The sequence below is a fragment of the Eptesicus fuscus genome, chromosome 21, assembly GCF_027574615.1.
Source record: "Eptesicus fuscus isolate TK198812 chromosome 21, DD_ASM_mEF_20220401, whole genome shotgun sequence".
NCBI lineage: Eukaryota > Metazoa > Chordata > Mammalia > Chiroptera > Vespertilionidae > Eptesicus > Eptesicus fuscus.
Genome location: NC_072493.1, coordinates 991,166 through 1,003,208, shown reverse-complemented (window position 1 = coordinate 1,003,208; position 12,043 = coordinate 991,166). Strand labels below are relative to the sequence as shown.

Genomic DNA, 12,043 nt, shown 5'->3' with positions numbered 1-12,043 from the left:
CCTCTCCCTTCCTCTCTGAAATCAATAAAAATATTTTTAAAAAGTTCTCATCATGCCGAAACCGGTTTGGCTCAGTGGATAGAGCGTCGGTCTGCGGACTGAAAGGTCCCAGGTTCGATTCCGGTCAAGGGCATGTACATTGGTTGCGGGCACATCCCCAGTGGGGGGTGTGCAGGAGGCAGCTGGTGGATGTTTCTCTCTCATTGATGTTTCTAGCTCTCTATCCCTCTCCCTTCCTCTCTGTGGAAAATCAATAAAATATTTAAAAAAATAGTCATGTGTGACAGGACAAATTAAAATCCTCCTTCCCAGCTCATCCTCCAGCCAGTTTGGTACATACATGTAGACACACACACACACACACACACAGAATCTCTGTAGTTGTCACTTTTTATGTTGTTTTAAAAAAAAAGATACCCCATACCTATTGTTCCTTGTGTGGTTTTTTTGTTGTTGTTTTTTTTTTTCCACTTAATACCACATATCCTTCCATATCAGTCCAAGTACATCTACTTCATTCTTTAGAGCTGCTTCCCATTCCCCAGTGTATACTCCCTGCTCCTGGTCACCATTTAAGCTGCTTCCCACCGTTCCTGCTACGAGTGGCGCTGCAGTAAATGTCTTGGACCGCTGGAAAGATCCCTATTGCTCAGCTGCCTGCAGGTGGCATTTCTAGAAGGAAGGATACGTGCCCCTCCGTTCTGCCCCAGGCAGAAAGGCTGGAGCCGCTGTGCTCCTGCCAGTGGGGGGAGGGAGCCCGCACGGGGCCGACACTGACATTCTCGTTCTGCTTTCAGGTGCCGCCCCTCAACTTTTCCGATTCCATGTCCCCTCCACGTTAGGCCCACCTTGGCATTCTCCTCGTAGTTACGGAGTTCCAGCAACAGGTTCTGTTTTTTCTGACTCAGCTCTCGGATAAGCTCCTGCTCTACGCTGGTGTCCATGAGGCTCCCTCTCATCTCAGCCGCGCCTGGCAGGTAGCCCCGGACTGAAGAGGAGGAACAGATGCTCATTACACTACGGAAGCCCGAGCACAGCCAGGTCCACTTGCAAGTCATCCGTTCCCTGGCCCGATAACCAAACACCCAAGTTCTCATTGCCCCAACGCTGGTGAGCTTGTTAGGCCCGAGGGCAGCAATGCGAACACTTTACAGTGGAATTCTGGAGTTCTGACCCAGTCACACTGAAAATCTGACTTCTCACGGTTTCCCATTCAACTTACTTTCCCCATCCACTGAACAGCAGATTAACTGGACGTGGCCATCCATCCGGTAGTCTCCCTCTACCACACCAGCGATTGCAGAAGAAAAGTTGTCTTTAAAGATGACCTCCCCAGTTCTGTCACTTCGAGCATCAACCTGAAAATAAAATGAGAACTTGAAAAATTGCTTATGTTACTGTTTTTTTAAAAACACGACAATGTAAAGGTCATTTAGTTGAGCAGTTTCCAAGAGTATACACTCCATGGAGCCCTGTGGTGGCTGAGGAGGTACCTGTGACCTCGGGTCCGAGGCCAACGGCCTGGGTTCCAGTCCCAGCTTTGCCCTTGCTGTCTCTGGGATCTCGGGCAAGTTTCTTAACCACCCTGGCCGGGCTGGTCTCCTCAGCTGGGGGTCCATGACGAGAACATGAGGACAATACCTGCACATACACCCCTTAGGGCTGGAATGAGGCCTAAAGGAGTTAACACACGTAAAGCACTTAGAACAGGGCCTGGCGTGTAAAGGTGGACAAGAAAGGTTAGTTCTATATAAAAAATGTTTCTTTATTACATATAAGTGTGTGAACTATAGCTATATCTGAAGTTTGAAAATGCCAAACTAGCCAACCTTCTACCACAGATATAACCTTTCATATACCCTGTTTAAGAGTCCCTCTTTCCCTTAAAAACTATTGGGATACCTAGCGAGTCTCCTATCATCTGAGTCTCCTCTTCTTAGGAGAGGCGAATACATACCCAACTCACCAGAAACAAATGCATCTCAAAATCAACAATGAAGGAGGACCACTACTGATAAAGTGATGGCTGTTCTAAGCAACACACACGTTACCAACAAAAGACGAGCTATAGAACCTCCATGGCCCAGGCCCTCACTACTTTTATCTTTTCATAAACATCCTCTAGTCAAAACTGCAAGGAGAAAATAAAGTAATTTAGGTCATGGCCTACTACCAGCTCCTACCCTTGGTCTGGAGAACATCACATTCACGCATCCATGCTATTAGTAACATCATGGAAGCCTGAAAATTATGGATGCTGAAGGCTTTCATCTTTGGATTTTCAGGTTTCTTTTTTTTTTTTTATTGATTTTTTACAGAGAGGAAGGGAGAGGGAAAGAGAGTTAGAAACATCGATGAGAGAGGAACATCAATCAGCTGCCTCTTGCACACTCCCTACTGGGGATGTGCCCACAACCAAGGTACATGCCCTTGACCGAATCGAACCTGGGACCTTTCAGTCCACAGGCCGACGTTCTATCCACTGAGCCAAACCGGCTAGGGCTGGATTTTCAGGTTTCTTAATATGCAACTACACAGTCTTCCCTTATAATTTTTAACGCCCATACCAGCATAATGGCAAAGGAAGGTGACAAGGTCCAGCCAAAAGTAAAGAAAAATCGAAGGAGAAAAGCCAGGAATTAGCTGATCCTCAGGGAATCATCACTGGCAGACAAGAGAGTGAGGGCAAACAGTGCCATGGAGATGTGGCAGCACGCAGGCAGTCTCTCTCAAAACAACCCTGACCTGCCAAGAGACTGTACAAAATTCTGATTTGAAGTGAGAAAAGGAAAGAAAGCAAAATGATTTTATTTTGAAGTTATACTGGGGAAACATTATTCGTATTAATTTATTAGAAAAGAGTGATACAAATGGTTCTTTATTCACTTATTAAAATTCCTTGTTTTGCCCTAACCGGTTTTGCTCAGTGGATAGAGCATCGGCCTGCGGACTCAAGGGTTCCAGGTTCGGTTCTGGTCAAGGGCATGTACCTTGGTTGCGGGCACATCCCCAGTGGGAAGTGTGCAGGAGGCAGCTGATCGATGTTTCTCTCTCATCGATGTTTCTGACTCTCTATCCCTCTCCCTTCCTCTCTGTAAAAAATCAATAAAATATATTTTAAAAATAAAAATAAAATTCCTTGTTTTGCTGACTATACCTAGGGTCACCCTGACTGCATGGATTCTCAGTCCTTCCAGGAAGAGATTTAGAAAGAATCTTCTGGAGATTATCACCCAGCTAGGGCCATAAGGCCAAAAGGACACTCGCTATAGTGCTGACAACTACAGCGGGAAGAAAAAATGTGGAAAGATTACGAAGTTACATTGGAAAGCACCGCCACGGAATGCGAGTGTGTACCCTCACGTTACTGTTCTGAGTCACGCAGCCAAAATGTCTCAGGCAGTTATTACTTTGAATTACACCTGAACTCTGCTATTTAACTTACCTTCCCATTGGACCAACCAGTTATCAGTTCGCACACTCCATCAGAATTAAGGTCAAAAGCATGAATGCTCATGGCATAGTTTTTGGACTGAAAAGGAATTTCAATAATTAGTACAGAAGTCTCTCAGTGTGTAGAAAATCTCTGCATAGCAGAGGCTGAATCATACTAACTTTAATTCTCCAGTATCGGGCTGTTTTGTCGTAAACTCCAACTGTGCCGTTGGCAAGAGCATAACCAAACCGACTGCCATACACCGGGCAGAGAGAGGTGATTATCTGCAAAAAATAGTACAGGAAATACCTCAGCGTTTCATTCAGACTCAACCGAAGGTGAAGCATGGCTTTATGAAACTGCATGCCTTGCTACAAGTGTGTTAAAATTAGATTTAAATGCACTTCCAGTCCATTAGTGGGTAAGGTATTCCCCTTTTCAAATTAATCTATTTCACAGGCTGGATAATCAGAACTGAATAAACTCCCAAAGTCTGCTGTTTTAGATCAAGCTTATGTGGCAAGTTTCAGCAAATTACAAAAAGAAATACAATAAGATTGAGGGATAAATGAGGAAGTAAGCTAAGTACACAAGATCTAGAGTATGTAAAATTCATACTAACTCAAAAATGTTTTCATGATTATTCCAATATTTTACCTTCACTTATAATATCCCACTGTCTAAATTTAGTTTTGAGAGAGAGACAGAAACATCTATTTGTTGTTCTACTTATTTATGCATTGATTGGTTGATTCTTGTTTGTTCCCTGGCGGGGATCAAACCCTCGACCTTGGTGTATCAGGATGACACTCTAACCAACTGAGCTATCGGGCCAGGGCCCAGGGTCTAAATTTTAAACAAACTTACAAAATCCACCACTGAATGTCTTTTATGTGTACACTTTTTTTTTTCTGTGACATAATCTGTTCGCTAGAGATGAAAGACATTTTTAGAAAGAAAAAAAACTCCACATAATCCTTAGAAAAGTGACAACCCAAGCACATACATGCCTCTGTGTATATATGTGATAATACACAGAATGCATATATTAGGACTGGGATTTAACATCTCAAACATAAATTTTTACATACTAAACAAAATTACCTTTTAAAGTTAAAACCAAAGCTTAATAACATCTATGATCTTGCAGACCTACTTTCTCATTCTGACCCTAATAAAAGATATTTAAGAAATAAACTAAAGCAGCGAATAGTTATGTAATTTCCTCTATACCTACAGCTTTTCTACAAAACCACCCACATCCCCTAACTCTGAATACCAAGTGCTGTTAGGGTTTCAGAATTATTTAGCTCAAGGCATTCTTCTGGCAATACTTGGTACCGCTGAACTGCCAAATAAAGACATTTGAGCTAGGGGCAAAAATCAAACTGACAGGACAAGAAAATGGCCCAGAAATGAACCATTTTTATAAAGTCCACATTTTCATATATTTAAGACCAGATTGCCTGTGCCCCTTAGTCCTCCTTAGTTCACCAGTGTTTCTTGTGTGGACTAGAGGGTCAATAGTCACCTCAAAGCCCTAGTTCTACTTCACGTTTCCCTGGCCTCTTCTAGGATTTAGGAAAAGAATGCACCCTCCTCACATCCAGTATTGACAACAAACAGAAATCCAATGAAACGTGAATGATTCCCACCAAATGGGAAAAGATTTACTACAAATTTGCATGAAAGGGACATGACCATGCAGCCACAGCACCTACAGGCCAGTGACTGTCAAGTCAGCTTTTGGGGGGAGGGGATCAGGCTGAGAGGTGGCGAACCCTTTAAGAATCTAATGAGCCTGGCCAGTGTGGCTCAGTGGTTGAGTGTCAACCCACGAACCAGGAGGTCACAGTTCGATTCCTGGTTAGGGCACATGTCTGGGTTGCAGGCTCCATCTCCAGTAGGGGGAGTGCAGGAGGCAGCCAATCAATGATTCTCTCTCACTGATGTTTCTTTCTCTCTCTCCCTCTCCCTTCCTCTCTGAAATCAATAGAAAAATATTTATTAAAGAATCTAATGAAAGTCAAGGACCCTTTCTCCAGAAAAACACATGTTAAGCACCTACACATAAAACAACCCCTGTACAGACACACGTCTTCAGACTACTGCTTCTGGCATTCATCTCTCTCCTTCGTTTCTTCTCTGTCCATAACTACCACTTCACAACCATAGTAACTGCAAGTATATGAAAAGCATAGTAGGACTAAGTAAAAAATCCAAAGCTCTCGCTATAGGGTAACGGTCAATTAATTAAAGTCATTGGTTACACTTTATATAGCAATATGCAAGCTTTATTTTTCGGCTTCCTCTGCAGTTAGGGGAACAGAAGGCTGACTCTCCTGGGTTGCTTTTGTAAGTGTTGAGAAGCAGGAATAAGTGGTCAAGTGCGGTTTTTAGGCCAGACTCCCAAACACCACGTGACTACATTTTCCAGAATCGGGCCATTCTGACCTCTTAGACTCCCTTCTCTCTCTCTCTTTTTTTTTTTCCTCTTTCTGTCGGTTTATAATGTTCACAAGCCATTGCTCCTTTATCCTCTTCTACTTCCTTAATTCAGAATATCCTAATTACTCTGTTTCCATCTTGCTCAGTGCTGGAAAACCAGCAGCTTATATCCTAAGAATGTCAAAACAACAAAGGACAAGGGCAATCTTAGGGACTACTTTGAAAAATGAAGTTTAAATTCTTTAAGAAACATATCAGGTTCAATCACATGAAGTAATTATAGTCACAAAGAAACTAGCCAAGTTCTCTAACATCTAATTCTTAAGTTTACCTACAGAAATGTGCCTAAGAAGTACTTAATTTGAACGAAGAGAAAAAGTGTAAAAATCTCACTTAGGCACTTCATTCAATCCCATTTAACAGACAGGAGAAGGAGGGAGAAGACAAGACACAAAGGTTCAAATCCTGACCAAGCCACTTAATAGCCAAGACCTGTGTGTGTAATTTAACAAAGAAACTTAATTTCATTAAAGTGGGAATAATAGTATTTCCTTCCCAATAGGGTTGTTGTAGAGTTAAATGACTTAATTCCTGTAAAGCACTTAGAACAGTGGCTGGCATATACTAGTATTAGGTGTACAATAAATAGTTGCGATGATGATGATGATGATGATGATGATGATGATGATGATGATGTAACTCATTAAAGGAGATCCTTTCCACTCAGTAACTTTCCTCTATTTAATCAGTCTTTTCAAAATGTGTCTTATACAAGATTTTTAAATGCTTCCTTCTCTGTAATGTCTAGCTCTGTTTAAGCCCACAGTTTTTACACTGTAACAGTCTAGATTGTGAGATGGCCCAGCACTCTCATCTGATGTTACATTGGACTATGCTCATCTATCTTGCCCAAGGTCACACTTCTCACCTCTGTTTCTGTCATTTCTGCCACAATCTCATCTTCTTTAAAAACTCGGATATCAAAGTCCTCAGATCCAACAAGAAGCTTAAAATAAAAACATGCATGTTTAGTTCAGCAAGTGAACACAGAAAAATTCCCATAAATAAAACAAAAAATTGCATAACATTTTGTATGTTGCTACTGCTACCCAAGACTTCTAGTTTCCCAGTGAGCCAATGCTCGAGAAAGTTCCCTCCAATGTGAAGGTCAACAAATTCAGTCAGTGAAGAAACAGTGGCTTGCCTGGCCAGTATGGCTGTGGTTGAGCATCAGCCTGTAACCAGGAGGTCACCGCTCAATTCCCAGTCAGGGCACATGCCTGGGTTTCTGGACTTGATCCCCAGTACGGGGCATGTAGGAGGCAGTCGATCAATGGTTCTCTCATCATTGATTTTTCTATCTCTTGCTCCCTCTCTGAAATCAATACAAATATGATGTTTAAAAAAAGAAGTAATGGCTCTAGAGATTTCCTCCAGCCATGGGGGCGTGTTCTTCCAGCCGCACCTGAAAGTGCTCGCTGGTTCAGCGCCCGCCTGCCCCAGATGGAAGCCCCATTTCAAATGCCAGAGCCTGGCATCCATGGGCAAGAGAGGGGCAACTCACTGCCCAACACAGCAGTTCACTGGCTGCTCAAGAAGCTAATTTCTAGAGGAACCATGAGAATCATTTAAAAGACGTTTCTAAATTCCTGAAAAAGTTGGCCAAAATTGAAAACTATTTACTGATATGATTCGAAAGCATCAAAAGCAAGTTATAAGACTGTGACTATGACTGCTGTCCCATCAACTGTTCCTCCTCCCTCCCGCTCCTGGGTCTTTGAAACATCATGGCCTTGATCTTTGCACTAGACAGACAAAGTGATGTGTTGTTCAAAAGAGAGGAGAAAGACAAATGAGGCCAGTGAGCTCATTATTTAGGCAACAGAGCCCCCGCAGCAACCATGAGAAGCTGACACTTCTCCCAACACCAAGGTCACTGTCACGGGAAAATTTATTCAGCTGAACACAGAGAGAAGTATCCCCTCCCCCACATACCTCTTTTTTCCCATCCCCATCAAAGTCACACAAGGCCAAGGAATGAACGTTATCTCCAGTGACCTGAAAACAAAACCCAGTATCATGAGCATGCCCTCTTTGTCCACTCAACCTGACTATAACAGCCACAGGAAAGGGAAGATTACACCAACAGGTGTTATTCAAATTTTACATATTTTTTTAATACACAGAATTATAAATATGGATGGTAAAAAACAAACAAAGCTAAATAAAGAACCTTTAAAGTAAAAATGTTTAAGAGTCCTAAAGGGAGTGTTTTGTTCTTCATACCGTCCAAAAGAGGTCCTTTCCTTCATGATCGAAACCCTGCAGAGCACAGTTCCCACCAATAATCGCAAGAGGAGAGGAAATGTCTCCCAGTGTCCCCAACACAATTGCATTGGCCCCATCTGCCACCTGAGAAGAAAAAATAAATAAAACCTCAGATAACAAGGATGCGCAGGCACACGGAGGTAACATGTATCCTTATCTGTATTTGGATACTCAAATTCCTCCGTCATCAACTGTGAGAAACCACGTGGTCTCCTGAGAGGCAGATGTATGTCACTGTGGCATACGTGTGCTGAGGCAAGGCTGAGCGCAGATCCAGGGTACACTCGGGCCCTTGGCAGCACACACTAATCTGCTACAATAAAGTGCTACGAAGTCCAAGTCTCTTTAGGATATTTGACCAAACATAATTCTAGATGCTTCTGTGGAGGTGTGTTTAGACAAGATTAACATTTAAATTAGTAGCCTTTGAGTAAAGCAGATTATACTCCACTAGGGGCCCGTTGCAGTAAGATTCCTGCAAGCGGCCACTGCAGCTGCCACCGCCACTGCCGCCTGCCCCACCCCACCCGCCACCGCCATTGCGGCAGCCCCGGCCATGCTTTCCCTCTGGCAGCCGCCTTGCTTTCCGCTTTCCCTCCATCTTCCTTCTATGCTGTCTTCAGTCTTCACTCCTCCCTCCCTCAGCGTATGCAAATTAACTGCCAGCTTTGTTGGGTTAATTTGCATAATCGCTCTGATTGGCTGTGGGCGTAGCGAAGGTACGGTCAATTAGCATTTTTCTCTTTTATTAGTGTAGATAATGTGGGTGGGCCTCGTCCAAACAGTTGAAGACCTTAATAGAAAAAAGACTGGTCCCTGAGGAAGGAAGAATTCAGAACACTGCCTTCAGACTTGTGTTTCAACATCAGCTCTTCCCTGGGTCTCCAGCCTGCTAGCCAACCCTGCAAATTTTAGACTTGACAGCCTCCACAACCATGTGAACCAATTCTTTAAAATATATCCCTCCCCACCCCTCTCTCTCTATACACATCCTGTTAATTCTGTTTATCTGGAGAACCCTGACTAATGCAGTCCTAAACTCAATTCCAGGCTTGTGCAATAACACAGGAAGCGTATCTATGTGACCAAACATTCTCAGAAGGGCAGGAAAAGCACTCACATACAGTTAAAGAGAAAAAAATTGACTAGCTGGGCTTTATCAAAATTGAAAACTTTTACTCATCAGAAGATACCTACCTGTTGGAATAAGCCACATACTGGGAGAAAATATTTGTTATATAAATCTGACAAAGAACTTGAACCCATTATATCCAAAGAACATCTACAAATCAATAATACACAAAACTACTAATAAATAAATAGGCAAAGACTTCAACACTTCACAACAGACATATAAATAGGCACAGGAAATGGTGTTTACATCACTGTTCATGAGGGGAATGCAAAATGAAAGCGGTTAGGAATCTTGACCAAAGCAGATGCAAATGGCAAAATCACCGCGGTGTTTGACTACAGTACAACAGCCATATAATAAACCAAAATAAATGTCTGATCTCATTCAAGCATAACAAAAATGAACCTTAATGGGTAATGGGGATTTTATGGTTATAAAGGGGTATACTTGCCTCTCTGTAGAAAAAATCTGAATTATTGTAGACATCGTAAGCCAAAAGATTAGTCTGTGTCCCCACTAAAAGAGCATCATAGCCAAGTTCAGGGTTCAGTACTCCTGCAGTCAGGCAGCTGACAGCCTGGTTGATGTTGAGAAGAGAAACATCAGATTCCAGGGGGCTCTGGAAGACTCTGGGTGCACTGAAATGCTGGCTCCGGGTATGAGGATTGTGAATAAAAACCTACAACAAAACCAGTTCGTTACATTCCCTTAAAATGCCAAAAATGTAAAATTAACATACATTTTTTAAAAGACTAGGTTATTAACAGATATCAACATTAACAAAAGGTCACTTTAATCACCGATAAACTTACTTAAAACACCTACAACACAGTTCTGTGCATGGCTGGCTTTCAATCACTATGAATTGTGGGAATCCGTGGTTCCTGGCATTGTAAAGAACAAGGTCATGTACAAGGCCTAGTTGCTTACTAGGGCAGCTTACATTCTAGGCTCCAGCAGGCTGTCCAAGCACTCTGACACACCAAAACGATCCCAGCAAATAAAATAATAAACACTTCCTTTAGTATCTTTCAACCAAGCACCGAATGAATTCACTTCCTAACCCTTAAAACAGTCTGGCAGTAAATTTGTTTTTACAGACTTCAACCGAGTCATACAAATCTTAGATATAAAAATACATTTTGCCCCCTTAATAGTCCAGTTCCCAATGTAAGCTCTTAAGGGGAGAGACTTGTCACATTCACCCTTGCACCTACAGAGCTAAGAACAGTGCCCAGCTCATATTAATATCTCAATAAATTAGGGGCTAAGCTACTATCAATGGGCCCTTCCCAGCAGAAACAATATGAATTTCTTTCTGGCATTTGACAGTGCTTCTTACCAATAACAATGAGCATTATGATTTGCCAGAGCCTGTGCTAAGTGCTTTACTCCATTAAACTACTTAATGAAAATTATTTTTTAAATTATGTACCCCAAGGCATATCATAAAAATATACAACGTAAGGGGAAGTGTTAGTATATAAATGTTTTGATCATTATGAAATCTGCACTGGGTCAGAGAACAAGGAATCTAATCTCATTTCCATGACTTTCTAGTTGAGTGACCTCAGTAGCACTTCAAACCTCTCTGAACCACTCTCAGTAAAGTGGGAGGGATAAAAAATAAGTTAACCATTAGTGACCATTTCTTATATGCCAAATGCTTCATATATATTAACTTACTAGTATTTAGTCCTCAGAACAACCCGAGGTTGTAGATACTATTATTAAGTAACTTGCCCCGGGTCATGAAATTAGTAGGTACCAGAGCCAGCGCTATGTGCTGCTGCCCTTGGCATTGTTGCAAGAATGCCGAGATAATGAACGTCAATCCTCACCATCTACCACTTTTTTTAAAATTGGTGACCGTTGAATGATCATGTCTTGTTCATCTCTGTGACTCCCACACATTGCACAGCACCTGGCATATCTTTTCCCATAAGTTATTCACTAAGTACATAGGTATTCAGTGAATAACTTATGGGAACAGATGTGAATATACATGGATACATATCAAAAGTGCAATCTGAATCATTTCATTGGTCGTTGTATTGTGTGTTTTCCCCCATCAAGTTGTGTGGCTGGGGCAGTCTGAGGTGGTGGAAGGAGTTCAGAGGGAAAGGCAGAGAATCGGAGGTCTGTTACCACTGCTAACCCTGACCAGTCCCTTCCCCTGGCAAAGTTAACTGCTCGGAAAAGCTATTCCTGCGAGACCCCACAGTCCTTTATTCTGGGCGGGACGGAGAACTACAGGACTATCGACCGGTTGCCGGGCAACCCATGGCTGGGGGCGGGGTCGGAGGGTGAGGGGCGGGGTGGAGGGTAGCGGCCCGCGGAGATTGTGGGACTCCGGGGGCCCAGGCTCCGTGCAGGTGGGCGCGGTTACCTTGCCCGCTTGGGTGGCAGCCGCCAGGCACGGGTGCGTCCCGTCGAAGCGCCCTATGGCCACCATGCGGGGGCTGATTTTGTGGCGCAGTTTCAGGGTGAACACGGGCAGCAGCATGATGGCGGCGGCCCTGGGGAGGACGGCTTGTGGCCCGAGGCCGGCGCAGCGGAGCCGGTCTCACCCGCTGCGGTGAGGGGCGCAGGGATCAGGCCAACTCGGCGGCTCCCGCTGCCTCGGGCCGAGCGCGAAACAGCGCGGGTCCGAGGTGTCCCCGCCCCCGAACTGCCAGCTACTCAGCAGTTGCGCA

At 43.4% G+C, this 12,043-nt stretch overlaps 2 protein-coding genes across 3 annotated transcripts in view; one reads left to right on the top strand and one right to left on the bottom strand.

Moving 5' to 3' along the window:
• Positions 1-870, top strand: part of OGFOD1 (2-oxoglutarate and iron dependent oxygenase domain containing 1) — a 22,733-nt gene extending 21,863 nt beyond the window's left edge. The window contains exon 14 of the transcript XR_008554884.1: positions 798-870. The gene's annotated coding sequence lies outside the window, so the exon portion shown is untranslated. The remainder of the gene's footprint in view (positions 1-797) is intronic.
• The window catches only part of BBS2 (Bardet-Biedl syndrome 2), an 18,514-nt gene extending 6,471 nt beyond the window's left edge, over positions 1-12,043 (bottom strand). The window contains exons 1-9 of one of the 2 annotated variants that reach the window (XM_008152320.3): positions 11,737-12,043; positions 9,799-10,026; positions 8,171-8,296; positions 7,880-7,942; positions 6,813-6,890; positions 3,616-3,720; positions 3,446-3,532; positions 1,223-1,358; positions 849-988 (exon numbers count right to left, since the gene is read on the bottom strand). In XM_008152320.3, the coding sequence (XP_008150542.1) occupies positions 849-988; positions 1,223-1,358; positions 3,446-3,532; positions 3,616-3,720; positions 6,813-6,890; positions 7,880-7,942; positions 8,171-8,296; positions 9,799-10,026; positions 11,737-11,853 (1,080 nt within the window). In that variant the 5' untranslated portion in view covers positions 11,854-12,043. The remainder of the gene's footprint in view (positions 1-848; positions 989-1,222; positions 1,359-3,445; positions 3,533-3,615; positions 3,721-6,812; positions 6,891-7,879; positions 7,943-8,170; positions 8,297-9,798; positions 10,027-11,736) is intronic. The other variant, XM_054710005.1, reaches the window with a different exon arrangement.